The sequence below is a fragment of the Gavia stellata genome, chromosome 9 (assembly GCF_030936135.1).
Source record: "Gavia stellata isolate bGavSte3 chromosome 9, bGavSte3.hap2, whole genome shotgun sequence".
Lineage (NCBI taxonomy): Eukaryota > Metazoa > Chordata > Aves > Gaviiformes > Gaviidae > Gavia > Gavia stellata.
The window spans coordinates 30,885,878-30,913,518 of NC_082602.1; the positions used below are offsets into that span (position 1 = coordinate 30,885,878).

General features: G+C 39.4%; 1 protein-coding gene across 5 annotated transcripts in view; it reads left to right on the forward strand.

The window, feature by feature from the left end:
- Positions 1-27,641, forward strand: part of VTI1A (vesicle transport through interaction with t-SNAREs 1A) — a 275,458-nt gene that overhangs the window by 192,464 nt on the left and 55,353 nt on the right. The window contains exon 9 of one of the 5 annotated variants that reach the window (XM_059821210.1): positions 22,958-22,979. The exons of the other annotated variants lie outside the window; for them this stretch is intronic. Within the exon in view, the coding sequence (XP_059677193.1) occupies positions 22,958-22,979 (22 nt within the window). Of the gene's footprint in view, positions 1-22,957; positions 22,980-27,641 lie in introns of those variants that run through there. 5 annotated transcript variants of the gene reach the window in all.

Consider the following 27,641-nt stretch of genomic DNA (forward strand, 5'->3'; position numbering starts at 1 on the left):
CAAACACGTCCGGATGTCACTCTCCTTGCATCAGATGGGCTGGCTGTGGGGCTTACTTTCCTTTGGTAATCTTGGGAGTTACTCGCACAATGAAAGGTCCGGGTTTTTCCGACCTGTAAAGAGTCATAGCAGAGCTCTGTACTTGTAAAGTATCATTATGGGCTCAGAAGTGCAGAGGTTTTTACTAGGCAGGAGCTCAAACCAAAACCCTAAATGTGGATATTTCTAAACCTTGGAATCTGTGTCCACATCTGAGTTTTGCAGGTTACGTGTGCCAGTAGCGCATTAAACCAGTGTATGACATGGAAATTTCCCTAAAACTTACAGTATTCCACATCCAGGTGCAGTTACAACTAATTTCTGCAGGCTCCGCTAGACAGTTTCCAAGGGAAATTTTTGTTTAATTTAATATCAAGCCAAATCCACTGTATATCTTCAAGTCTCTACTTAATAATTGAATGCGTAAAGAACAGAAGCAGCACAGGCAGAAATAATACGGTGTTTCCCAAAATGACTTGTTTGACCCTTAGCCTGGGAAAAAGACCAGCCTGAAGAAGGAGAAGCACGTTCTGTCTCTAGATCTGCACAGGTTTTGGCTTCTCTAGTGATGCTGCAGTCATGGTATTTTAAAAGCATACAGTTGTTTTCAGTCCAAAAGCAAGTTGATTCTTCATGCATAGTTGACACTACTGTTCAGGCTGACGAGGGTAAATTTTAGGACAAACCACAGGAAATGGCTTGGAGAGGTGGAGGATATTAAGAAAATATTGTACTGCTGCTTTAGAAGTAAAATGAAACACTTTAGCCTCCATTTTCCCGTACGATGTTTAAAGCCATTGTTTTGATATTAATTTTTTTTGCAAAAAGTATTGCAACTATTGAAAACAAATGTGCTTCAAAACATATAGTTGTTTTTTGTAATCTCAGACCGAGACAAGTCACGTGACAATCCTCTTCTTCTCCTGGAGGGCAGCCTGAGGTTTTGTGAAAAAGCGTTTCTTTCCTCCTTCCTCTGTCCCCTCACCTCCTGGTTTTGGACTAATTGTGTTCCCTTGAAACTACTACTTTCTGTGTCAACTCTGAGAGTGAAAATTGTTCAACTTTTTGTTTATGGAAGAATCTGCTTTAGTTGGAAAGTCAGATGCAGCAATAGAAACAGAAATAGCACTTTTAAAGCTGACAGGCTGTATTCACTTTGATATGTAGAGAATGGCAACAGCAGTCATTCGTATTGAGAGAGTTCTGTTCTTTCTCTGTCTCTCTGCCCCTGTTGCAAGATGAGCAAGGGCTGACCTGAACTTTTGTTTGTTTGTTCTGCTGTGAGGTTAAAGATTCACGCTCCCCCCTAAGAATGTTTTATTCTGTTTTTGTATGGGGGGGAATTCAACTTTTGTGAAGGCAAAAGAAAAATACTTGCCCGATGTAAGAAACAGCTGAACAAGACCTAAGTTGATAGATTTTTTTTTTTCCAGCTTTCTACCTGTGAAGAAATACAGTATTTTTAGGGTGAGGGGTGATTGTGGAAAGCAATGATTGAACAAATAACTGCTTTAAGGCCAGTGCTAGAAACGCTTGCCAGTATAGTAATGTCAGTTGGAGGTGTGATTTTTGGCTGCATGTGTGTACTGGCAAAAGCCCTAGTATAGACATGGTTGTACCAGGGACAAAAAAAAAAAAAGCTTTGGCCAATATATTCCATTTTGCTTGGGGAGGGTTTAAGCTCTAACAACAAAAGCACTTCTTTTCTGCTGGTAAGTTGCAACTCCAGTAGAAGCTCATGCCAGAATAGTTATACTGTTGTAGTGGCAAACCTTTTTCATAGACTAGACTTCTGAGTCTGGTATCCTAATATTAGCAACTGTGCTCCTGTTATTGTTAGTTTTAACAGCAGCAGCATCTGAAGGTGATTTGAGTGCCTTAGACTTTGTAGCGTTGTAATGATCTTGAATTTACAGATCTGCATTTCATTTACTCCCCATACTTAGGAGGATTGCAAATGATATTACACCGGACTCCATCTTTTGCATGCAAGACATTTCTTTGCAATTCTTTTTTAATGGCTTTTTCCTAGCTACAAGTCAAAAAGGCCCGTGTGCTTTGCAGCTGTCTAAAAGCTGAAGAATGAGATTATCGTTGGATTTATTTTCTGACTCATTACACAAATATTTGTAGTGAAACATGGTTCTTCTAAGTGTAACATAGTCTTCATACCTAAGTGTTGCAGATTTCTGTAGCAGGTTTCTACTTCAATATCTTGAATATATTGGGATTCTGGAGGAGATGTTGTCATTACCTTGTGGGACTACGTAGTCATACGTGTGATGCCACAGGCCTTCTGTGCTTCTAATACTGAAGCACACTGCATCAGCCATGAAATCAGAAGGGGTAAATACTCATTCCAGGTCCCAGTTCCATGTCACAAGAACATTTCAGCTATTGTGTAATCTCTCCAGAGTGCCCTCACACTAGGAGAGCAAAAACAATACTGTTCTCAATACTGTTAGGGAGGTGACGCTTGGAGATGTTGTGCAGCCTGTCCTTGATCGCTAGACTTTTTGTTCAGCCTTCTACTGCCTCGTTATGATATGGTACGAGAGAATGTTATGGTTGTTTGGGTTTTTTTGTTTTTGCTTTAAATTACCTCTGACTTCATTGGGTGTAAAATTCGGCCAATGCTGAATGCTTTTGAAAATCCCACCCTTCAGTTGGTTTTGGTTTTGTTGTTGTTTTTTTGTGTCCGATGTAGGACTCAGTAATATGTACTGGCATAACGTCTCGCTGGAGCAGAATAATGATGTGTTGTGCTAATTACTGACATCACAAAACCACAGACAGTAATCTTGATCTTGGGGGGAAAAAAAAACCCTGAACACTAGGTTAAGACCTATTAAAAAATACAGTTTATGTGAGTCTGGTAGGATAAGAAAACTAAGCATGTTGAGTTTTAGAGTGTTTCCCTTTCTAAGTTTATGCTCTTCACAGTTTTTTAAAAAAGAGGGGAAAAAAAAGTAAATACTGGGGAGGGTTGGTATTTAACGAATGGTACACACGTCTGAAGCTGTATTTTTAGTATTCCTGGTCTTTCAGTCTCACAGCTTATCTTTTTCTAGGCTCATGAAGCATGAAATAAGTTAATAGGTTTTTAGAATATTTGGACTTTCTGGCTTTTTTTCTTTGTTGCTCTGTGACTTGGACAACAAACATTGTGAACTGAGTAGCCTCAGTTTGTTAATCTCTCCCTCGGGTGCATCCTTTCTTAGTTCAGCAAAAACACAAACAAAAAAATCTACTGCATGTGGTCAGTACTCAGTTTTCTTGGGCTCATGTGTCTTGTTGAAACCAGAATATTTTCTCTCCAAGACAAGCCCAGCCCCTTATTCTTGGTAAGAATTCTCAGTTTTCATTCTAGATTTTAGCTGTTAACCCCTTTGCCATTTCAGCTTCAAAAATCAACTAAATAAAGGCATGGTATATTTATCTGAAGGGAAATATGCATGTTTAATATTTTGCATGTTCGAATAACTGACCTGCATTTGTTCAAATATAAAAACACCACAACCAACCAACCAAACAAACAAACAAAAAACCCCAAGCAAGCAGAAGAACGCCTAGCCAAAGCCAAAAATGAGAAATTTCCTTCTCAAAGGGGCAGCTTTAAAGAAATTTTGGGTCATGCACTATAAACAGGAGGTTAAAATGGAAACACTCTTACATCTGAATCTGCAGTGTCTGCTACCCAGGGCCTTAAGTACTTTGGCTGAAAGCAAAAATGTAAAAGACTGACTAAATTCTGGTATTTGCAGCTTCATTCACTGTACGAGCGGGTTGCTAGCAACTTTCTGTCTGCAAATGACAGGGTAGGATCGAGTCTCAGCTGGGGATACAAGGGAGTTCCTCCAGTCCTCTTGCTATAACACAAACACTCTCAGGGCATTATACCTCAACTCTAGAAATCTAAAGGAGATGTAAATAAAAATAAAACTTACTACACATATTTATTCTTAGGGCACCTACCAGCTGAAATTGTAGTATGGCAAAGGTTTGCCCCACGGTGTGCCCCTTACGAGGGGAGCAACAAGAAAGAGCCGGGCAAAACAATGGTTTCTGGAGGAACGTTTAATTGAAAGCTTTTCCCTTAAAAATATCATCTTTCCAGAAATGCAGATGTGTATGATAATCCTATAGGGATATTGGTATTTGGCCTCTAGGATTTTAAGAGTCCTGTTCCCAAGGTTAAGATATACAGAGAGCCAAATTTTATTTGAAACTATTATACAAGACAGATATGGAAGCTCATGGAGTATTACATTGCAAATCACATGTTAAAGAGAGACACATGGCTCTTGAGCTATAAAATGAGTAGAGAAAGGAATGATATTTAAAAGATATCTTTAACCACTTGTTTTACTCATTAATCTGCAGTTCACAAAGCATTAGTTGCAGCAATAAATGCATTATAGAATTGTTTCTGAAAAGCAAACAAATATTTCAGACATTTTCACTGCTAACATAACTGTGTAACAATAGCAAAACAAATACTGATGGTGAGCAATGTTTCTATGAGTGAATGTGTTGAACAGCTGCCACTTTCCACCCTTGAGACTTCTGCATATCTATGCTGGATGCGGTGATTCCTGTAGCAGATTTGTAATACACTTTGTGTTGCAGGGGGGCTAAGGGGAAGAGCTGTGATAGGGGGCCTTAATGTAGATGTCATTGAATCAAGGGGGACTTCTGCTATTGGCATGATAGGGCTGTTGCTTATAACAAATTCAAAGGTCTGAATGGGCCCCGTGGCAAAACTCCTGACCCAGTGCAATGCCATCACAGCAAGGTGCTATTCTCTTCCACCCTAACTCTCCCATACGCAGGCACTTTCGCTCTACCGAGTGTTCCCTGGGAAATTCGGTGTCCTATCTCTCTCCATCCCTATGACAGTGTTTTCCTTACCTGCACCTTCTGAAATGACATGAGGTGTTCTCAGACATTAACAGTCATTCTGAGACTGTTGTTTCTTTCCAGATTTATAAAGAAGAGGGCTTTGAAAAAAAGATTCAGAAGTGTATCAGAAGAATTACATTAGTCAGATATTACCAACTGCTTCATTCCTAAGGGTATTATTCTGTTCTCGTAGTCTGGATATTTTGTATGAGTGGGTTAAGTTCCGTTAGCTACAGATGCAAGCCAGCAGCTGAACTTGGTAGACACTCATTTCCAAAAACATATCTGAGGGTATCATATTTTGCAGAATACAGTTAAGCCTACTCCACTTACAAGCAATACAAAAAGACATAATGAATAGTTCTGATTATCATATGATGATTTAAAAGAGCACTTACCCTTTGACTATTGTTGACACAATCCATCAAACAATTATTGGAGGTAAACAGTTTTCCCTCCTAAAAAACGTTTGCATTTTCAGGAAGACTTGCATGCTTTCTTCCTTTCCCTCACCCCTTTCTCTATGCCCCCAAATAGCATATAATGCGCTGGGTGGGACACTTCCATGAGTTATGGAAAATCCAGCTCCAGTACTCACCTTTTTATGTTCAAATGAGGGTCTGGACTCTGAGTTTCCTTAGTCCCAGAAAATGCTGCACTCCATGGGTTCTCAAATTCAGTGTGCCCAGTTTATGCCATCACAGAAAGTAAGAGCAACTAACTGTAGCCTCATGGCTACTGTCACGGCACATGCAAGATAGGCTTTTTTGTTCAAATCTGAACACCTCCAACAGGAGAGCTATGAGAGACCCATTCCAGAGTAGCCCAATGGTTAAATGTTCAGATTTAGGGTCTCCTGGTCTTCCTCCCACAGTGAGGGATATAACCTGGTGAGTTTGCTCTGCAGTTTCCTTTTTCCCTCTCCCTGGAAGCTGCTTTCCGAGCTGCAGCCACGGTCTGCGTAGCTGGCATGTACATGCCCAAAATGTTGTGGGCTCTGCTCTGAGGAGAAGAGCAGAAAATAAAACTGAGCAGAAGTCTCAGAAAGAGATCCTTTATCTCCAAGCTGGCAGTAGATGAAAATCCCAGAGAGTGCAAATATCAGGGAATCACAAAAATTAATCTAGACCATGAAGGACAGCCTGGGAGCAATTAAAAGAGTGGATGTCACAGACTTCAAGGTAACTGTTACTGTGGCTTGGGCCTGATCCTCACATAGTTGTTTGGGTAAACCCCGACATGAGATGTCCTTGGGCATTGCTGTCAGAGAGTGGGTCAGGAGTCTGTATCCCGGCTCAGAAGGAATTTTGCCTGCACAAAGTCCTTTTGTTAATAGCTGTCTGGCTTCCTGATGCGTGGGCTCTAGATGTGCATGTGCGTACTCACGCTTTTATAAAAAGACTTTGAATAAGTGACTGTTACTTGAAAGACCCAGAAGCAACTTGTCAGCTGCCAAATAGGAGGCCCGGTAGTTGTTCCTGCTGAAATAATCTGTCTTTGTTCTGCAGGATGGTACCACAGCAGATCACAAAGTTACTGAAGGGTTGCGTGGGCTTCCTACCCTTCTAGGTACGGTGGCATAACAGCTACCTTTTGGCTCTGAAGTTTGCCTCTTTGTTAAAAATAAAATCTGCTTAAGCATCACCCTTTTTGAAAGAATTCTTCAGAGTTCAAAGTAAATTATCTCAGGGATGATGATAATCATTGGCCTTTAATTGAACTGTGGTGCTTAAAATCTAGAAACCAGTTCATGGTTAATCATTTAAGTTCATCAAAAATAAGATTCAAGTTGGGGCAATTAGACAATTGCTTCATTACTCAAACTGTCTAATGATGTTTCACTGATCTTTCACAAATGATAATACAGTAGAAGAACTGTATAGTTTAAGAATAAGTTATTCCAGTTTTCGATAGTTGAAAAGTGACTTACCAAAACTGTTAATGGAAGTTATTCAAGATGTGCTGTCTAAATCCTTTCCAATTAGCGTTGAGGTCTTGAAGGGCCAGTCTTAGCTTTTTATTAATATGTTCAGTTTATTAATGTATTTTTTGATATATGCATAGTGTGACTGTCTGGTACATCTCAAGATGTTGCATAATTATTATCCTTTTAATTTGTTTTACTTGGGTTCTACTCCTTACTCTTGCTTAAAATTCAGAAATATTTCATAGCTTAATAACTTAATAACTCATTAGAAAGCCATGACATGTAGTTGAGGTTACCTGGAAGGCTATCCATATTTAACAGTAAACTTGAGATAATTCATTGACAGTATGACCGTCATTGACCAGTTTAAATATTTAAGGTTGTGTTTTGACCTTTTGCCTTACATTTAAACCATACCGAGAAACTGAAATAGATTGTGTACAAAATTGGGATCTTTATTAGATAGTTATGGAATTATGAAACAACAAAAAATTACTACTTTGCCTTGTAATAAGACTCTATATATTTGATTTATTAAATAAACACTTTTATAAAATTTTGTTACCTTATTCTGTTTTAGAGATGAGTCTTCCTCTTCCTTATTAAAAATCCCTAATAAAAAGAACTTCTGCTTCCAATTTTGGAGCAACATCTGTGGCCAACAAATTATTGCCTAAATATGATAGGAGATACAAATCAGGTTTTTGAAAAACAGGACTAATTAAAAATGTTAATGGTGTTTTTCAGGTCTTTCATGCTTTTATTTTGCCACATATAAAAAGGGCTTGTTTTGGATGCTTGAAGTGATATTCTCTTGGGAACCTCTTTACTGAGATCTAATGTGCAGAACCAAAACTCAAGGAGAAATCGCATCCTAGAGTCACAAAAAAATTCGAAGCTTTAGAATGGCCTGTTCAGTTTCGATGGGCTTTTCTTGAAGAACCTCAAATGACTGGGGGAGTCTTAGCTTTCCTGTGAAAATGAATCATGTCTTTAGTCTCTGGCTTTTCACACTTTTCTCAGACCATCAACTGCTGACTGTAGAGGTTTCTCATGACTGAACAAAATTGTAGCTTTGCACCCCACCCCTCTGTGTGTATGCCTGGTTTTGTCTGTGTTGGTGGATACACATGACGTTTCTGTAGGTTGGCGATGGGATAGATAGTTTCCCGTTCTCTCCCTGTTGATGTCTATGAAATATTTTATTTCGCTGAGTTCAAATGCTGTTCCAGAAACAATATAAGCATGTTTTAATTAGTTTATGTCATAAAATGTAAGATGTCACACTGCATTTACAAGGATTCCACAGATTTCCATTACTATCCTGTTTTGATTTAACCTGATAATTGTATTTATGTAAAAAGGCTCTATGATAAGCTACCTATGGAAAGGGCTAATGACAAAGAGGGATGGAAGGAAGATGGGAAAGTATTTTATTCCCTGGCAAGACTTCTGTATTGTTGGCCTTTGTGCAGACCATCATCCTTGAGTCCCTCTGCTAGGTACCCTTCCTTCCCTTTTACTGTCTGCTCGTCTGTGGATGGCATAACTTGGTGTCTCAAGGGATCATTAGGTTGAATAGTGACTCCAGAACAGTTTCTGATGTGCTTCTGATACAGCACAACTATCCTTCACACAAGGCTGGAGGTAACTTTGAAGAATGTGACTTTGTATTCTTCTGTATCACACCTGCAAAGAAAACTAGCCTGTTACTGCAGTATTTTAATACAGTGAAAGCAACTTGATCCAAGTTCCCCAGCTGTTCTCGTGGACAACTGATGACCCACAACCACATAATCCACAGTGTTTTGAACTGACAGTTTGATGATAGATGCTTATTGTCCATGAGATGTTTTGAGACTGGGCAGTGATCTCTAGGTCCTAAATGTTGCAACTTTTCTAAGCAGTTTGTTATTTTTGAGACTTCCTCTGAACGGATGCATGTATTTCTGGTCACGTATAGCAGTGTGTACTTGTACTTCTTTGTCACAGCTCTCTTTTCTCTCTGAAAGCTTTTACCTCCCATGGAACCGCTTAGAATCTCCCTGTACTTTTTGAGTTTTGCAGAGAGTTAATTAACTGATTTGTTCCCAGGTGGGTTCTGCACCTCACCAGGTGCCTCCCGTACCAGGATCCGTACCAGGATCCGTGCCTGCCCTGCTGTCCTTCTCGCAGTGCTGAACGCTGGCCAGAAAGGCCCACACACTCTTTCCCCTGCAATGCCAGAAGCCTTTGGGGGGTGTTAGGTTATTGCCCTGGAGAGGAAACTGTAGAACCCCTTAAGGTCTTGTAACTCGTAACTTAAAAAGCTTAAGACTGCACTTGAGTATTGGTTTCAAACGCCATTGTTTCTCTAGTGAAGTCTAGAGCATGACATGTAATCAGCATCAGGATGCACTGTGAAGTGATATTGGGGTCTGGTTATGTTATGTAATGGCAAGCTCTTACAGTAGTGAAATTTGAGATATCTCAATGGGGAAGCTTTGAGGCCCCTTAATTCTGTAGTACATGGTTCTCAAAGGCCTTTGTGGACTCATTTAACATGTAGAGCATTAAGTGTTTTTTCTCCTAGCACCTGTAGTTTGGTTCACATTCCTCTCACCTTTTCTTACTGCTAAGTTAGTGCCAAGATGTTTCCAGAACTGCTCTGCTCTCAAAGACCTTTTCTCCTAGGTTTTGTTCTAAATAAGTACAAGAAATGTCTTTATTATTTGCAAGTTAAAAGCATATCCAACTTCTGTCCGTCAAAAGAAATTTGGCCTCCTTCTAAGAGACAAATAAGTCATGAACTAGAAGCTGAAGGTGCTGTGCTTCTAATTTCCGCAAGGTCAAAGATCATGTTAAACGAAGAATTTCCACTATGACTAATACAGCTTTATTTTGGGAAAAGAGAGGAGGAAGCACTCCATTTGGTATATAACATAGCCCACAGCTCTCCTTAAAAACTAGACCAAAACTGGGGCTTAACTTCCCCTAACTGCTGGAGCAGTCCAAGATTTTTGTCTGGCTGTAGAGCACTTCTGCTCTATTTATGCTGTAACTTAGAATTACTTTCTAACCATTTCCTAAGTAAGCACAATTTAACCAGTTAGCAGACTGATTTAGAGGCTGAATTCCAATATCCTTGTTCTGTGAATGGTTCCATTGGCTTAATTGACTCCTTGGGAAGTAAGGAAGTATTGACAGTAAAAGTGATGGACCTCAGTTTTAGCTAGTTACATTTAGCAGCCAGCTGAAATACACCTTCTTTTACATATGAAAACAACAGTGCTTTTCATAATTCTGTCCTCAAGAGATATAGTCACTAATATAATGACAATTAAAAAGTTTTATTGATGCACGTATTTCTTAGCCATCGCACATCATGAAGTACTCTAAGAAACCAGAGGATTCTTTGTTTAACAGCTAGTCAGCTAACACTCTAAAAAATCTTTCATTGTAATCTGTGTAATTCAAGGTTTGAAACAAATTTTATTCCCCAAAATAAACTGACAAGTGCATGAGCTGAGAATGCAATTAAAAATGCCCTGCCAATTTTATAAACAGACAAGCCAAGGTACAATGAATTTCTGGAGTCCTCAAGAGACCTAACAGATTTGTGACAGAACCTCAGGAGCTGCACTGGAGAGTGTTGATCCACATCAGGTTCTCTAAAGAGTAATTCAAGCACATTTTGATGCATCCCAGAAAGGAGGTAGAAACACCTTTCTCATGCGGGGTACCTGCTCTGATATTCCAGTTATTTGAGGAAGAAAGTATGCATTTCTGTTATCTTGACAGAAAACAACAAACACAAGTTCTTAAAACCTTTTAGAAGAAAGTTCTTAAAAGATACCGTGTTAATTACTCTTAAGTATTTTTCAGTTTAATGGTAGCTAAATATGGTGCTTACACAGGGTTAAATTAATCAGCAGCTTCCTAATGAAAACAAATATCTTCTCCAAGGGATTTAAAATGTGGATTTTTTTGTTATTATTAAACAGTCAAAATGCTTTTGTCGATAAGGCAAGAAATGGATAGTTGAACCTAGGAACCTCCTGCATACTATTCCTGAATACATTTGCATTAAATATTTTGCCTTCCAGACAATAAATTATGAAAAGGCTCTTTAAAGTGGGGATGATAGGGAAAGGATGATGGAGGCCAGTGAGATGGCGATTAACACATTCGCTTGTAATGCTTGCAACCTCGCTTCAGACGTGCTGTAGTTTGTGAAGAGAGTTGTCTGTTCTCAGCTGAGTTTCTTTATAGGAATGCCTAGCACTGTGGCTTTGCTTTAAAGAGGTCATGGTCTTAGAAGCTCAAGCTGAATATTACAGGTCTGAATGAGAAGAATTGACAGAGCTGTGGGAGGAAGCTTTTCTTCACTGGCCTTCACTTTCAAGAGGTTTAAAATTCTCCAGATTCTCAACTAAACTTTTTTTACATTATCAAATGAAGTTCGTTGTGTTAACTTTGATGTGGACTGTAGACCCGTGTTGTGAAAACTCATCCTTGAGAAATGCTCAGCCCTTCTGACTCTTCCTGTCTCCCTATCAAGCTTTTACATTTCCTCTTGGTAGGCTGACTTTCACCATGCTATGATAATTGTTTGCTAGCACTATTAATGAGCTCTACCGCTTTGGTAAACAGCAGATCAAATTGGTTTGACCCCTTCTTACTCAAAAATGAGCTAAATAAACAAGTTAGTAGTATTAATGTGATTTAAATGTGATGATGTTACCCTGGATAGATTTTATAAGGATATGGCTCAAATGGGTAGCTGGTGCCTTTTCGTGTACAAAATCCAGTGTCTGCTGTGAATGTTTACCTTAAATAGTCTGTAAACTATGAAACTCCATTTCAACCACATAATTGCCTTTTAGTATCCTTTCCCATCAGCTGTAAAACGTCAAACAAACATTAGGAGCTTCAGCAATGGGTCCATTTTATGAGTGTATAGTAAACTTCTTCATCCTAGTAAAGTTTATTTAGGTATCATAAGTTGATAACATTCTAATGCAAGAAGAAAGTGTGTTTTCTTTCTTCTGAATCAGACAGTGTTCCCCTGATAACTATCCTGAAGTAAAATGTAATGAAGCCAGCTTTAATTTTGTGAGCACTAGCATCATGTCATATGCTGGCAAAGTTTATAAAATAACTGGATATATACATTACATTAATATTAAAAAAGAACAGGGAGATTATAAAAAGGTATTTAATGGGACATGAGAAAAATATAGCTTCTAGATGATGATACTGAGAGAAATATTTCTCTCCTCTAAAAAGAAATAGTGAATTTTAGTAAGAAAATCTAGTGTCAGCAGGGCTCTGAAGCTTTTTCTTACAAGTCTATTCAAATTTAGTGAAAGTGAGTATTCTTTCTGTAAGGCTTTGAATCATCGTCTAAGTTTCCATTGCAGAAATCTTTTCTGTCATCCTAGGTAAAACTCCAACCCATCCCCACCCCAGTTACTGAATCCTATAGGATTTTTCCATAGGAGTAATTAAGAACATTCATCTTTTCACTTTCTGCCATAATTCTTAAAGAGCCGTGGGAGAAAAACAGGCTTTGCAGGAGTGGAAAAAATTTCTTCTGAGTGAAAGCGACTTGCCCAGTGTCACACGTACGTCCTGAGTGAGGAATTTCAGCGTAGGTTGCCTCATCCCTGCTTTGTGAGCTCTGGCTGGGGGGTGATGCTGTCATTGAGACTGGAACTATCTTGCATTTCCGAGTAGCCTGGAATGGGGCCACGTACCAATGTGTTCGGTCTGGTGTTTACACGGCATCTGTTTGTGTAACCGAAGGAATGGCGTCTGTGTAAACAATTCCCATCAGTTATGACAGCTAATGCTGGCTCAGCAGTATTAGACTCAGTACTTAAATATTTCAGGCTAATATCTCTTTGTTTTCTCACTATACTAGAGTGTTTATCAATAAGATTTAGTATGTAAATACTGTTCTCTAATGCTCAGTGCTGAACATGCTCTCCTTTTAATGGGATTTTAGTTTTGTCCTAGTAATATTAGCTTAAGAGCCACTGATGGCACAACCTTGTGCTAATTCAAGCATTATTACTGCCTGTGTAACATGCTGCCCTGAGTCATTCAAAAAATAAATATGAATTAATTCAGTGTGTCAATGGAAGATGATGACACAAATATTGTAGCCGACCCGTAAATTGATGGTCGTTGTCAAAACCACTGTGGCTTTGACATGCAGATCTAGATACAAAGAGAGAGTCTGCAATCGTTTCCGATTACCTTGTTGTCAGGCTGACATTTCCCCTTGCTTAGTCAACAGCCTATTTCTTAAGCTGTGTCACCCCTGTTCCAGTCTAGGTTCAATAATGCTGCCACTCCGTTCCAGCAGCCATTTAGGTATTGTCATTTCATTGAAGCACCTTACAGGTGATCCATTGCATACTCGCATGAGGAGCTTTTCCTACTAGTATATCTCACTCACAGGGAACTTTTGGTGAATCTGTTGCCATATTTAATTTGAGAAGGTGTCATAACTCATTGTAGTTGGCACCAGCCCTAATCAAGGTCGGTGCCAAACTTGATATTGGTGCCAGTGGTCTGTTATCCATGGCATAGCTACACTGCTTCTCTGAAGGACATCAGCTGAGTCAACAATAGCGTGTTTCTGTCACTACTGCTACATTAACTCTGTAAGTTTTGCTGGAAAAATAATGTTGGCAGGGTTTGGTTTGGCTTTGTGTTTCTTGTTCCTAGCCAGCATAGCACTGCCAGAAAAAGATTCTCATGGAGACTAAGCATTAGCACTCTACAAGTTGTAGATGCAGCGGATCAGTGAGTCCTTCAATCTGACCAGCTTCAGGTTGTGCATAGAGTCCCAAAGAGAGAGAGAGGCCACAGTGCTGTTCTGTGGCTGCAGAAACTGCAGACCCCCTAGCCTGGAGCAACTGTCCTGCTCTCGTCATTTCTGAGCGGAGCAAACTTGAGAGGTCCAATGTAAACTCTCTTGTTCTGTTTCTCCTCTTCTGAAGTCCTGCAAATACTAACAGGGGACTCTGGCCATCAAAAGCTGAAGGTGGTTCTTAAACCACTGGTCTCTTAGCAGTTCCACCCAAGCTGAATTTGGTCCATGCTCTTTCCAACCTGTCCCTCGCTAAAGCATATATTCATATTCAGAATTTAATAACTGATATGATCAACTGGGCTTGTTCTCAATTTTATACAGGCTTTGTGGCAGTGAAATCAGGGGGATTAAGTGTGGGAAAAGCAACAGTAGCAAAGAGTAGGGCTGGTGTTTGAATTCCCCCACTCTTCCCCTCTCTCTTTCCACGTGGCTGGGAACATTTAACCATGCAAGAACATTAAGATTAAAGAAGGAGCACTGACTTTAAGCTCATGAGGTTGTGTGTTGGTATGATACAGTTCTCAGAGAACATTTTCCTCCAGTACCATAACGCAGTCAGGTAGTTTGAGAATGTAAGTTTCATTCACGGTTCAGGAGTTCCTTCCCTTCATAGTTTTAAGAACCTTACCATTATTATCTATCTTTCTGTAGTTTTCTAGACTGTAGATGACTATGATAATGTTACAGTACAAGTTAAATTCTGCTTCCAGTGATTTTCCCGAGATCTCATTTGCTGCTTTCCTGCACAGGTTACAAAGTGTCACAACTCAGTAGTACCAATTATTAGTTTTTTCATTTAATGGGTAGTTTTAATGTTCTAGGAGAACCCGTTTTCTTAACTTAATGACAGTATTTTTAGGCTGTTGCATAGCATTTAACTAGTTATTATTTGTTCTTTACTCTTTGAACGTGTCTAGTTATACTGTTCTGGCATCGTTGCAAATACAATTCCACAATCTAAGTAAAGCGAACGCTTGTGATTTCATGGATAGTTTCAATTTTAAGTCTTTATTTTTTCTTGTGTTTAATCCTAATTATATAACATTTCTAGTGACACTTCACCATTGGCAAAACTTCCATAAATGCAAAAGTTTTGTAAGGTTAGAGTTCATGAAATATGCCACTAGGAAAACATTTTATATATGTCAGTATGTTTAAGTGTGTTTTACTGACACTGTGCGTTCAAAAGGTTTTATCTGGTGATACCATTCACCCTTGGTTAACAGTGGACATTTAAGCCCTGGCTGTGCAAAGGAAATTTGCCACTCCTATCTTTTAGGGGCCTGCTTCCAAGCATGGGATTCATAAATCTGAGCTAAACATAGGAGCCAGGTTAAAGAGAGGCTGGGCAGGGACTACTTTCTATCTTCTCTGCCAAAGCTGCAATTCTCGATCTTAAATAGAGGTGCTTAAATTCCACCTATATGTCACATGTGTAGATGCCACATGTTTTCCAGGGGTCTAGACTTAGTTATCTTGGAGATGCCAAACATCATTCCTGCCCCTCACCTGCCTCCTGCCCCAAGCCTGTTACACGAATCAGTGTGTCTGGGTTTAACCTGTTCTGTCCATCTTCTCAAATTGTTACTAGGCCTGGCTTTGAAGGGCAGGAGGCAAGTTATCCCTCAAAGCTTCAAGCTGATCTCTGGGCTGGATCCCTGCTGCAGTCCTCCTTGCCCCACTGGTAATCTCCGTGTCTCTGGATCACCTCTGTTTAAGCAGTGAGGACAGTGATTATACAACATTTGTAGGCTTTGGGATGAGTACTTACTCATTCATTTCATATTTTAAAACTCAATGTGATTGTAATCTGTGCCTGCTTTTACTTCTAATATTTTTTTTTCTTCTACTAAATATTTTTTCCCTGTGTCCCAGCTCAATTCACAAAGGAAACCAGGTTTATTCATGCATTAAGTCTGGGGTTTATAGACACATTCAACAGTGAATTAAGGTAGCATGGCTGAAGCAGTTTCTACTCATGGCTGTACGTACTGCCTTTCTTTGGGAAGTTAGTACAACCACCGTGGTGATAGCTGAATGGGATGTGCATTTGTTCCTCCACCACTGTTTATAATCTGCTATGTTAATGTAGCCTGACATTGGTTTAATTTACAGTATAATACTGGGCTGTAAACTGCAGCTGTTCACAAGTAGATTCATTTCCCATCCAGCCACCTCTCCAGTGAAGGCGATAACCTCCAGGAGCTCAGCAGGATACAGCTTCAGTCAGTCCAATGTAATCTGCTGTCACATGTGTCAACACTCTCTGTCCATCCACATCCCCATAGTGACCTCTGGTTTTGCTGGCCTCTCAGACGGTTAACCAAAAAAAGCTTTGGCTGGAGCTCACACTAGACCATAAGATAAATAAGTGCTTATGAGTTAGGAGCTCACATGGAGGTAGTTTTCAGTAGCTTTGCCTTATTTTAGTGTATTGGGTAACTTGGTAGAATAGAGCTTTTGGTCATTTACAATCAAACCAATTACTTCATTCAGGAGAGAAGACATTAGATCTACACAGTAGATCTACACAGATCTTCGACGAAAGTGTCGTTGCCGTTTAGCTGTTATCTATATTTCCTGCATAAGAGTTGGAACAGAGCCAAATATTACATGACTCCAGAAAAAAATATTGCTTTAAAATTTTACTTGGCTTTTTAGAGGATGATTTACTTTTTATGAGGTGAGGAGAAAAAGGAAGGAACTACGTGACAGAAAAAGAGACAGAGAAATTTTTATATTGCAGGTATCTGAGGAAAGTCTTACAGGAGGTTTTTTTCAAAAACCTGATTTTTTTTAATCAAAAGTGTATTTCGTTATGTTTGTTGTATCTATCAAACTATGCTGAAGCAACAACAATACATACATGTATACAGCGATGCTGGATTATATGAGAGTGTTCTGTAGAATCCACAAATTCCCCTTGAAATCATAGGTACACTGTGTTTCTACACCTGATTGCAATCTCCATTGCAACTCATTGGGCTAATTTACCTTCTCCATTGTTGTCTTATCTCCATTTTGAATTGAGACTCCCTGGGAAGGGAGAAGGTGCTAACCGTACAGAGTGACAGGCCGGCTCCTTTTCAAAAGATGCTTCATAGCACAATAGGATGGGACCAGCTTTTGAAATCCCATTCATTCTGGCTTCTTGACACAGGCTTGGGGTGTGAAACAAAAAAAGTCACCTGAGATAGAACAACAGGCCAGTTGTTTTAGCACAGTCCTTTAAAATATAAAGTTTTGGAGAATACGCAGAGAGCTTGGGCAGGGGAGAACAAGCAAGGCAGTCTCTCCTAAGAGAGGTTGTTTTTTCACTGAAGGAGACGACAGAAGAAGAGAGAGGCTTTCTGCGCAAGAGGAGGAGAAACCATGATTCAATAAGTTATGTGGTGCAGTCCCATCTTAGAGAAATTCAGTCTAAGCCTAGAGAGTACCACAACATGGTGTGTCAGTGACACACAAAAAGCTGTGCCTGTTTTTTCACTTGTTCCCATGCGTTTCTTGTGAATGCATAAGGGCAGAGCAAATTAAACACGAAAGTTTGGGTGCATTTGCTGTAGGTCTTCCCATGCCCCTGAAGAGTGAAGCAGCATGAACTGCTAATCAGATGGGAGCTCTGGGCGCTGGGGTGCATTGAGCAATCTTGGTATCTTAATGGTGGTCCTGGGCCAACAGCCCCGGTGCCTGACGGTCCTGCTTGTGTAAGGAGGACACTAGGTGCAGTGTTCCCATACGGGAGGAACCACAGTGTGACAGCCTGTTGTAGTTCAATCTGCAAGACTAAAAGTAACACGTGCTAATAATACATAGTAGAAGTCATCAGAAGAATTGTTACCAGGACTGTGACACCTGTTCTAAAGTACCAGTTGTAGTTAATTTCTTTGTTTTACTTTTTGTATGCATTAATTGGCAACAGAGATCTGGATTGTGCCATCTAGCAATAAAACACCAGACTGGAATATGTAATCTGGCTGGACTTTTTTCTCTCTCTTCACTATATGAAACATGTTTTCTGCTATTTTTTTCCATTTTTTTGAAGTGAAGGTGACAATTCTCACGAAGTGTTGGGAGATCTTAAATTTGAAATCTGTAAATGAAAGGTATCTTCAGGTACTTCTGTTGTCCTTATTAGCACATCACTTCTGTATTAGATGATTAAAAACAAGTCCAACCATCAAATACATACAATTTAAAAATAAACACAATTTTAGAATACCAGCCATTTTGCTAGGTCATAAAAAGACAGAATGTTTCAGGTGACGTTATCAAGTTCAGAAATACCTTACTTGAGAGAGAATACTCAAGAGGTACCAGTTTATGTGAACCGCTATTCTTTTAGCATAAGCTAACAAGAACAGTATTTGTTAGAGTAAAAGAAAACTGTTTAAGATTGGGATAGTTCCCATATAAAAGAGCCTCTAAAAAGTCCCATCTAAAAGTTCCATTTTTGTTTTCTGTCAAAATCAGATGGCACAGCCTGTCACGGGAAAATAACTAAGGCATTTTGAGACCCTCAAGTTGTGGAGAGATGTATGGCAGTTACTCCACCCTTGGATTAGAGGATGCAACTGGGTAAAAGCAGTGGTCTCCAATTGACTTCTTAGACTCATAGAGTTTGGCTTCTTGTGTAATCCAGGGCAATTCTGAATTCACTCTAATTTGTTTCAGGAAATCAAACCAGAGCAGTGACTGTAAAGATCCTTTTACATCCTGTTTTAGTAGCTGTCTCAGTAAATGCTCTCGTTTGCAATCACAAAGACCAGAGGATCCCTGTAACTTGGAGAAATAGTGATTGTTTGATAGCAAGTCCCATGTTTTTAATTCTTAATGTTTATTTTTTACCTTAAATCTTGTATCATTGCTGCTGTGACAATTTCATGGCTTGGGGATTGGTTACAAATCCATATTTAATTGGGTTTTTTGGTGACCAAAAAAGGGAGAGGGCTGTGGAAATCTGGTGATTTTGTGCACATTTTAATGATGCTTTTAAAGAGCTAAGTGAAAAATGGTATATTTCTTTCTAACTAATAAATTTGCTTGCCTTTATTGTTGCTATTTACAAGGTACCTTTCATTTTGTTGTTTACTCCTGGTTTTCTCCTGGTTTTAAGCTGCAGTGTTTACCTACACAACAGGGCAAAGGCGAGCTACTGTTACTTCTGTGTGAAAACTATTTCATTTAGCCAGCAACTAGCAACAGCAAAAATGTAAACCACTAGCTTGCTCTCAGTAGTCAGAACTGCAAAGGCAGGTAAAAGCCAGTTAAAATTTGACGCTTGGCCACATGGTGAATTTTTGAGAACCCCAGCTGTTTGAGGTGTAAGAACATCTGTGATTGTCAACAGTTCATTAGAAAATTGCTGGCAATAAAAAAATGCCAGCCCCCCCCTCTTTCCGAAAGCAGTTGGATTCCTGATGGTCTGCCTGTCCTCTGTATCGTTTTACTTCATTCACAGAGAGACAAAATTTGCAACAAATTTTTCTTCTCTGTTTCCCTCGTGGTGCGATGATCTAACATCATTATTCACTCCTTACTTATACCGGATTTGAATATGCCATTGTTTCTTGGACAATAAAAACATCATTTGCCTAGCAGTCATTACATACATTAAATCTTTGCCATATGCGTATTACATTCCTGTGTCATATTCTTGGACAGAGCCTGGGTAAATTCCTTTGGCTCGAGTTTTGACATGACGGTTGTAATAACTGCGAAAGCTTCCATTAATAACTGGTCAGAGCACTAAGTTAATACTTTATCAGAACCCTTTGCAGTATGTGGATGATATCGATCTCTAGTGTGGGAGTGTCTACCAGTTTGCACATTAGATCAAAAATACGCTGAAGTCAGGAGCAATGAACCATTTTTATGCTTACATAAAAGAGAAAAAAAAAAGATGGCACGCTCAATCAGGCCTGTCTGTGCAGGGAACCTAAGACAGGCTGTAAGTCTGGCTGTAGGATCTTCTTGAGCTTTGCAGGTCTGTTGCTGCTTGGATTCTTCTTCTCTTTGAATTTTTGGCTGCCTGCAGCAGAATTTCCATTGCTAACGTTGTCTCTGTGCCACATAGCAATGGGGGTGGGAGAATCATCTACTATTTAGTATTTCTTTCTCACATGTTTCTGCAGCTCCCCCTTATTTCTTTTCTTGTATTTGGCTATAGACCTGAGGGTGAGATCACACATGTATAGAATGAGAGCTGTAGAAACACATTACTCTGCCATATTTAGTGCCAGAGTTTGAAAGTGCCAAATTGCTTTTTGGGTTTTCAGTATCACATGTTGGAGACGTCACAGGCTACTACTGTTCATTGCTGTTTACTCCCTACAGCACTTGTGTAATATTTATAAATACTTTCACCGATGAACATACCTTTTTAGCTACAGGATGTTGATGGCATTGACATATCATATAAAAACAATATAGTGCTTCTGATCCAGTGGTTCTGAGTTTGTAGACTTCTCTATTAGACATTTGAAAGGAGCCAATTATAAAAGCAAAGATAGTTTAACCATGACACTTGTTCATTGTTTTTGTCCTCAGCAGTTCTGTGTAGACTCTCTTCATAATTAAGGGCTTTACTGAGTAAAGAAGATTCCCAGCAGTCACCCTGGAATTGGATTAACAGTACAAGAAACTCCCCCTTGCTAACCACATGTTACATCTTCCCATATACAAGCCCTTCTTCAATTTGTTTAAATGAATTGCTGTAATTTGGCTCTGTGGACGTGAAGAAATCTAGCCAGGCTTTACATAGAAGTATAGTGGTGCATAGAGTCTCCATCTGAAATTAGGGCCATGTTGTACAAATTACTGTATAAACACAAATTAAGAGAAATCCTCTGCACTGGTAAGTTAATAATCTTGGTTGTCAAGACAAAGAAAGGGAGAAGGGAGTAGTGTTATCTCTGCCGAATGCTCCAGATGCACAGATTGTAACTTACCAGAGGTGGTGCAGAGAATGCGTTACAACATTGAGAATTGAGCCTTGATTTCCCGTACCTGAATATGCTGCCTTAATTACAAGACTGACTTCTATCTTGTCAGTCATTATAAACTCTGCAATTGTTTGACATTGATACTGTGCCAGGCCATGTATTGTCATGGAAGCAATATAGGTAACATTAAACAGAACTGTATTTCTCTTTACCTGCAAATTTTGTCCTCCTGAATGACAAACTGCATCCTTGCTACACTGATAGAAAAGAAAGGATCATTTTATTATATCTGTGTTTTAAAGCTGCTGTCTGGTTCAGCATACCCCAGCAGTCTCCATCCATTTCTAGGATCGTCTTCGTGTTAATGGTATAAATATGTTTGCCCAATTCATGCTGCATAACTTGGTTGTATTCACTCTCTTTTGGGAAAAGCTTTTTCTTTCTTTAGGCTCAATAGAACCTGCCATTTCCTGTGAGGTGATTTATTTTTGGGTATCCTCTTAAGTGGATATCTTGGATGCGAAGAAGTGACTAACAAACTTGGTAGATGCAGGATATTGACAGATGTACTCCAAGGAATCTAGCCGTGGTGTGTAAGACATTACCATCTCTTTGCTGTTCATCCCATCCATCCGCCCAAGGTTACCAACCCTACAGCAGACCTGACAAAATCAAACGGGGTGGCGGGGGTGGGAGGGGCGTGATTCAGTCATTTCAGTCTGAAGACCAGAGGCTTAAATCAAACTTAACCTTTGCGGGCAACACAAGCTGAACCGCCAAGCTTTGCACCAAGCCAACCATTCTGTGGCATCAGCTCTGCTGTAGGGGCAGAAATGTCATCCAAAGGGGAGGTGACCAAGGGCTGGCATGGCAGAGGAGGACGGTGTATCTGAAAGGCAGCTAAGGGAAAAGACCCTGCAAAGTCAAGTGCAGTGAGATCTCTGATAGCCAACACAGCTCCTCCTCCTGGAGCTGTTTGAAGACATGCAGTGGGAACGTTTTCTAAGAGAGCATTTGCAGTCATCGTGTGGTTTTGGACACCGTATCAAGCCCAGAGGCTGTATGCCTCTTGTGCTGTAATTTGTGTCTTAATGGTAATGAATTGGGTTGGAATCTCTTGAGATACAGATGATATTCCTGTAATAATAAGATTCTAAAATGTTAAATTTTTCTGTGAGATCTGTGGGATTTGCAGGTCAGAAAAGACTGTTGAAGCATTTTGTATACTGTTGATATAATTTATGAATACTAGGTTGGTATCTTTTGCAAAAAAAAAATCTAATTTCCGGATTTGGGGTTTATTTTTGCATGAAAAATAACAACAGTATGAAGGTGGCTCTTTGAATATCTTACAAAAGGACAAAATACTGCTCCCTGTACTTGGGCAATGTATTTTTTTTACTTTCTTGGGAACAGTGGGGAAAGGAAGAGGAAATTGGGGAAACATTTTAAAATGTCAATTCTAGTTCAAAAGTTACACAAGCAAACACTCTTGACCAAGGTGTTGAATTATAAAGTTTGCTATTCCATAAAGCTAAATAATCGGAAGTAATGCTGCCAATAAAAGACATTCATTTATTTACTCGAGGTGCCCATTGTTAGCACTAATAATACATTTCAACATATTGAAATTGCCAGATAATTCTTTTGTGACTTTTATGCTGGATGATATTGTTATTTAAATGAACCTGCAGACCACACTGTAATGAAGAAATGCATGTTTTGCCTAACAGTTATCAACCAGCATTCCAGCAAAATGAGAATTTTTACCTCCATTCATTCTGAGGGGAAGCTGGGGGTCACTGTTTTCAATATGGACCTTTTAAAAGCCTTTCAGCAGTGAATAATTATAAGCCACAGCTTCTGAAATTACCTGTATTCACTGTAGGGAAGAAGAAACTTTTATCTTTTGTAATGAAGTACACTTGCTCATTCAAACTTTGTAAGACTTCCTTAAAATGGCAGTTGCATTGTCCTGATTTAGTATTAGGTGGAGTAATAAAAGAAATCGATTTTTGAATATACAGATACCCTTGTTTATTCAATTTTACTTTTCTTGAATTTTGGATCCATCTTGTCAAATAATACAGATGGAAAAAAATGTGTTGAGCTCTTGTGTAAATAACCTTATCTGTACAAATTGCTGTTTACTAAAACAAATGTTACTTCATTTGCAGTTTCAAATTCATTTTGCACTTTCATTTGAAGATTGGGGTTTGAAACTGTTTTGGTCATGCTAATTTTTCTATATTAAGTTTTAGAAAAAGATTTTCTTTTTTATAGTTCAAAACTGTGCAGAAGATAGGGATTGGAAATATGGCTTGCAGCAATGCGCTTTGGACTTCTCTCTTTGTTCTTAAAAACAAGCAGGTTGGCAATATTCCTTGGTGTAAAGAAACAGAAAAGTCATTATCTGGGGAGTAATTTTAAAAAAATTATATACAATAATTTGTTAATTATTGCCAGAAAAAAGCATGCAGTTTTACTTCTGAAAATGTGCGTTCCGGTTAATGAAAAACATTACCCTGCAGCCTCTGTGGGATTTTTTCCACTTGTAAAAGTTTTTTTTAAAAAAGCAAGGAAGAAACTGATCCCACACTTTCCTAAATGGGATTTTTAGGCAAGGACTAATTCTAGCCTCACCCTCAGACAATAAGCAAGGACAAAGGTAAAGGTTGAGAGTTTTGCTTTTGAATTCTGTGTATTGACTTTTAGAGTAATAATACCTCTTTTTTTTTTTTTCCCCCTAACTAAATGCCAGATTGCAAGTTGGGTTGATTGTTTCAATCAAAAATGTTTTTTCCGTACTTTGAACAATTCAGAGACTTGATTTCCCCACTCAGAGGAAGTCTTCTTCCCTATCCTGTACAGCACCAACCTGCTTCGGATAGCATCACTCAAAAACCGCTTCATCTATAAAATAAAATCTGGCTTTGTAAATAAGATAATTTCCCAGTAGTTGAAAGTTTTAATCCTGCCTGTGAAGCTGTTTAGACTGAGTGATGCTGCTCTATTACGTGTCCAATGGGGTGGGAGAAGAGGCAGTGGGAATAGCAACCCGATAGAGATAGATGATGTTGCTCTTTAAGCTGAGCTTTTTTAACCTCCAACTCACGGTAACTGTATTAATGGATGGATTACCAGGTAGTTTTTAGCTGTATATGTCTATCACCCAACTTACTAAATATTTATCAGACCAAAATTTTGCCTGTGTGTTAGTCATATTTAAATATGGGCCATACGTTCAATACTCTGAGAGGTTGATCCATATTTCATTCAAATGTTTAGTAAACTTTCTGTCTTCTGTCCCTGTGCTCAGGCTCCCAAGCTCTGGTAACACACACAAGTAGGTGTCTAGAAGAGCAAACATTAATCCTTATTATATATCCAGCAATGTTTTTGTGCTATGAAATAGCTAGGACCAGGACGCTCAGACAGCATACAAATACAGAGCAAAGAGTTGCCCCCTCCGGAGAATTACATCCAGATGGCTGAGGCATATAAAGATATTTTCTCAGGGTAACAAGTTGCCTCATGTCAGTTGACAGGAATATGCATTCTCAGCAAATGCAGAGTAATTCAAGCTGATTTAGCCCTTTCTGCTGTGATAACTTTTAAACCCAAAGGCAGGAGACAACAGGTGGATGTAAGCAGATGGGGAAGCACGAGGAGTGAATAAGAAGGTCGGCTTCATAGGTAGTGGGCTCAATATTGCAGCAGCACAGCCATTGTCAAGCTTTTTTTCTGGCATCAGAGTTAAGAGGAGGCTTGAGAGGGGATTTGAAGGAGGATAACGAGGCAGCTTTGTGGACATGAACAAGGAGCTCTACCCAAGCATGGGGGCAGCAGGGGAGAAAGCACAAAGATCCTTGCTTGAAAAGGTAACAAATGGGTGATGGAGCCTACTGTCAGGGGCTGACTGGAGGTGGGAGCTCACCCCTCTGGAATAAATGAATGAGAATAGGTTGGGAGGGGATTAGGCTGAGAATGCTTTGAAAGAAAAAGCAAGTAGATTATGTTTATATAACAGAAAAAGGGAAACCACAGCAAAGAGGAGTAACAATGGTCAAAGTGATGAGCAAAGAAAATGCCGGTATCAAAAATATTCTTCAAGCTTTTCCAAAGCTGCTCTTTCAATAAGCAGAAGGAAGAGATGCTTTGTAATGTTGGCTTTGTATGTATCCCCATCGAAACCAACTCCACAGTTGCTTTCTGAAACTCAGGAATTATCACTAGACATTTTCTAAGCCTGGCATCTACCTTTGAGGTGAACAGCTATATTGCCTGAGCCAGAAGAATTTTCTTGTTCTTTATTATAAGGAAATAGGACAAAAGTGTACTTCCCTGCTGGAAAAAAAAAGTCACCAGTCTCTTCATTTGCATTTTTTAAAATTATTACAAGAAGGGACTCGTTGCTTTGTTGATTTGTCATAATCATTTAAAAGTCAGCTTTACAGATTTCTCAGTCTGTTAAAAACACTGTTTTCATTATGTCCTCAGATGTGCAGTTTTCATTATTTGCTTCTGAAAAAAATTACTGGCTTTTTTAAAAGGGTGTTTACTACCAGGCAGTCTTATAGCAAAGCACATATCTGTCCTTAGGCAACCATATTCCTCAAAATCTGAAAAAAAACCATAACTTCTTGCCATGCTGAGGATATACTGTGTTCTTATATGAACCATCTGTTGATGGAAAGGCAAGAACAGATGATCTGAACTGGCCTGTTAGTGCAATAGCAGCTTAATTCTGTCCTGGGTTGGAGCCCCAGGATTTAGCTTGACCTCATCACTTATGTCCTCCGTGCCACTGGAGACCAGTGGGGTGCACTGGTGCCTCCATCCTTCTTGGGAAGAGCACAGCCAGCCCTACTGCTCGTGTGGCCATTGCCAACTCATACCCATATTGCTATGTTGAAGGTCATTCCTTAAGTCTTTTGTTTTTGCCTCCTGCACAAAAGACACATCTGCAGTTCGTTAGGAAGAGAAAATAGAAAAGGTTGGTGTCAATGCCGCTGAATGGATGAATTTAACAGTGAATAGTAAGCTGTGTCTGGATGTTTCGATGTCAGGGTGGCATTATTACTGTACATACTTACAGAGGATTTTATAATCAATTGCAAAGCTGTATGATGGTTTTGACATGTGACATATATACAAGGGTGCACTAATCACTGATTTAATATAATGCTTAGCCCTGTTGTGAACACTGTCATTTGTTTAGTGCACAAATCATATTAAGCCAACCACCAGCTATAATTTTGGAAATTGGTGGAATATTCCTATAAAGAAGCACAAAAGATTGTAAAGATTGAATAAGTTCATTGTCTTAGTGACCAGTTGGGGAGGGGGAGGCCGTCCTCTGTAATTTTTTCGTCTTTTAAAAATACTTCGTGGTTCAGCAGCACAGACACTGCATATCTTTGTATCCCCACACAGTCACCATGTTAATAGCTGTTTGCTAGCTGTGGTCAGTTAATTTAAAAAAGCTGGCACACTGGTATTATAGGTCGCAATAGATTATTCTTGAATCAAATGTAGTATTGTTGCTTCAAACCAAACCCCCACCCATGACAAAATTCATTATAGTTCTTAAATTTATAATAGTGTTTGAATGGATGAACCTGAGATGATATGAAAGGAGATTCAGTTTCTTAAAATTTTCTCAAGCCATGCATTATCCTGTTCCTACTTTACTCTTGCTACATGTATAGATTCAGTAAGGGGTTATTGTTGTTTCGGGAATCTAGCACTTGTTTGTTTTGTTGCAAATATGAAAATAGATTATGAAATGTTCACTGACGTGATGAACATGGGTGCGCTCCTAGAATATATTTCTCCCCTGAATGTATGTTATATACATTTCTATTATGCACATAAATGCAAGGGAGTCAATCTAAAATATGTTTTATTCAATGCATTGCAGTGGCACAAAAACTCCAGGCCCATCCTTGACTCAGTCAGTCACTGGAAGCCTGACAATGCATTGGAGGGTAGCTAGGCTCTCAAAACTCACTTGCCCTGCAGTCGCCATCATACTCCAGGTGTTGGCCGATACGCCAAGCGGCATCACTTTCTGACAAGAGCCTCAACTATTCTTTTCAGACTGGAATGGAGAGTTTGGGGGAACTCAAAAGCTTGAGAGGTGATTGCTAGCTGCTAGAATAAAAAGCTGAGTTGGGACACATCAGTTTTCCTTTCTGGCTCTTCTGTCAGGGCAGTGGGTACCTGATGTCTGCAGCTTATAAAACAACTGCAAGAGAAAAAGTTAATATTAAAAAGGAAGCAAAACCTTTGATGATCCTGTACAGAAAGAATCTCCTTCTCGGGGCCCAAAAACCTCTGTTCCATGATGGTGGTGGAGTGAGGTGGCTGGGAAATGCTCTAGCTTTCAGTCTGGTGTGAGCAGTGGGCTGGAGAGACAATATGCCCAATCTTCAGTTCTCATTTTTGGAAAGCCCTGAGTCCTGTGGATGCTATCTGATATGCCTATGTGCACAGATGAGCGTGGTAGCACTTCAGCGTAGATAGGGAGAGGTTTTTTAGACACCCCCCCAAAAAATCAACCACACAACACTGCTGTTGTGCCCTTTCCTACTATATTTGACAAAGATACAGTTTCTGGTTAAAAGGAGAGAGAAAGAGATACATACAGACCTAGTGTCCATTGCCCTTTTCTCATCTATCCAAATAGTCATGTGGCTGTGTCTAGGGGAGCTGCGGGAGGTGGATCCAAATGTCTGCTGCTATGAATAACTTGAATTTGGAAATTAATAATTACAACAGGAGAAACAGAGACATCTTCCCTGGAAGAGTCAGTAGACAGAAAATTCAGCTGATGTGTGAAATGTGAGTCTTCAGTCTGAATTAGGGAATAGGATCTTGATCTTTCAGATCACAGGGGAGCACGATAATTATGGAGCTGTTGCCTTTTCTGGAGTGGGATGAGTGTGTGCCCATTTCTTCTCTG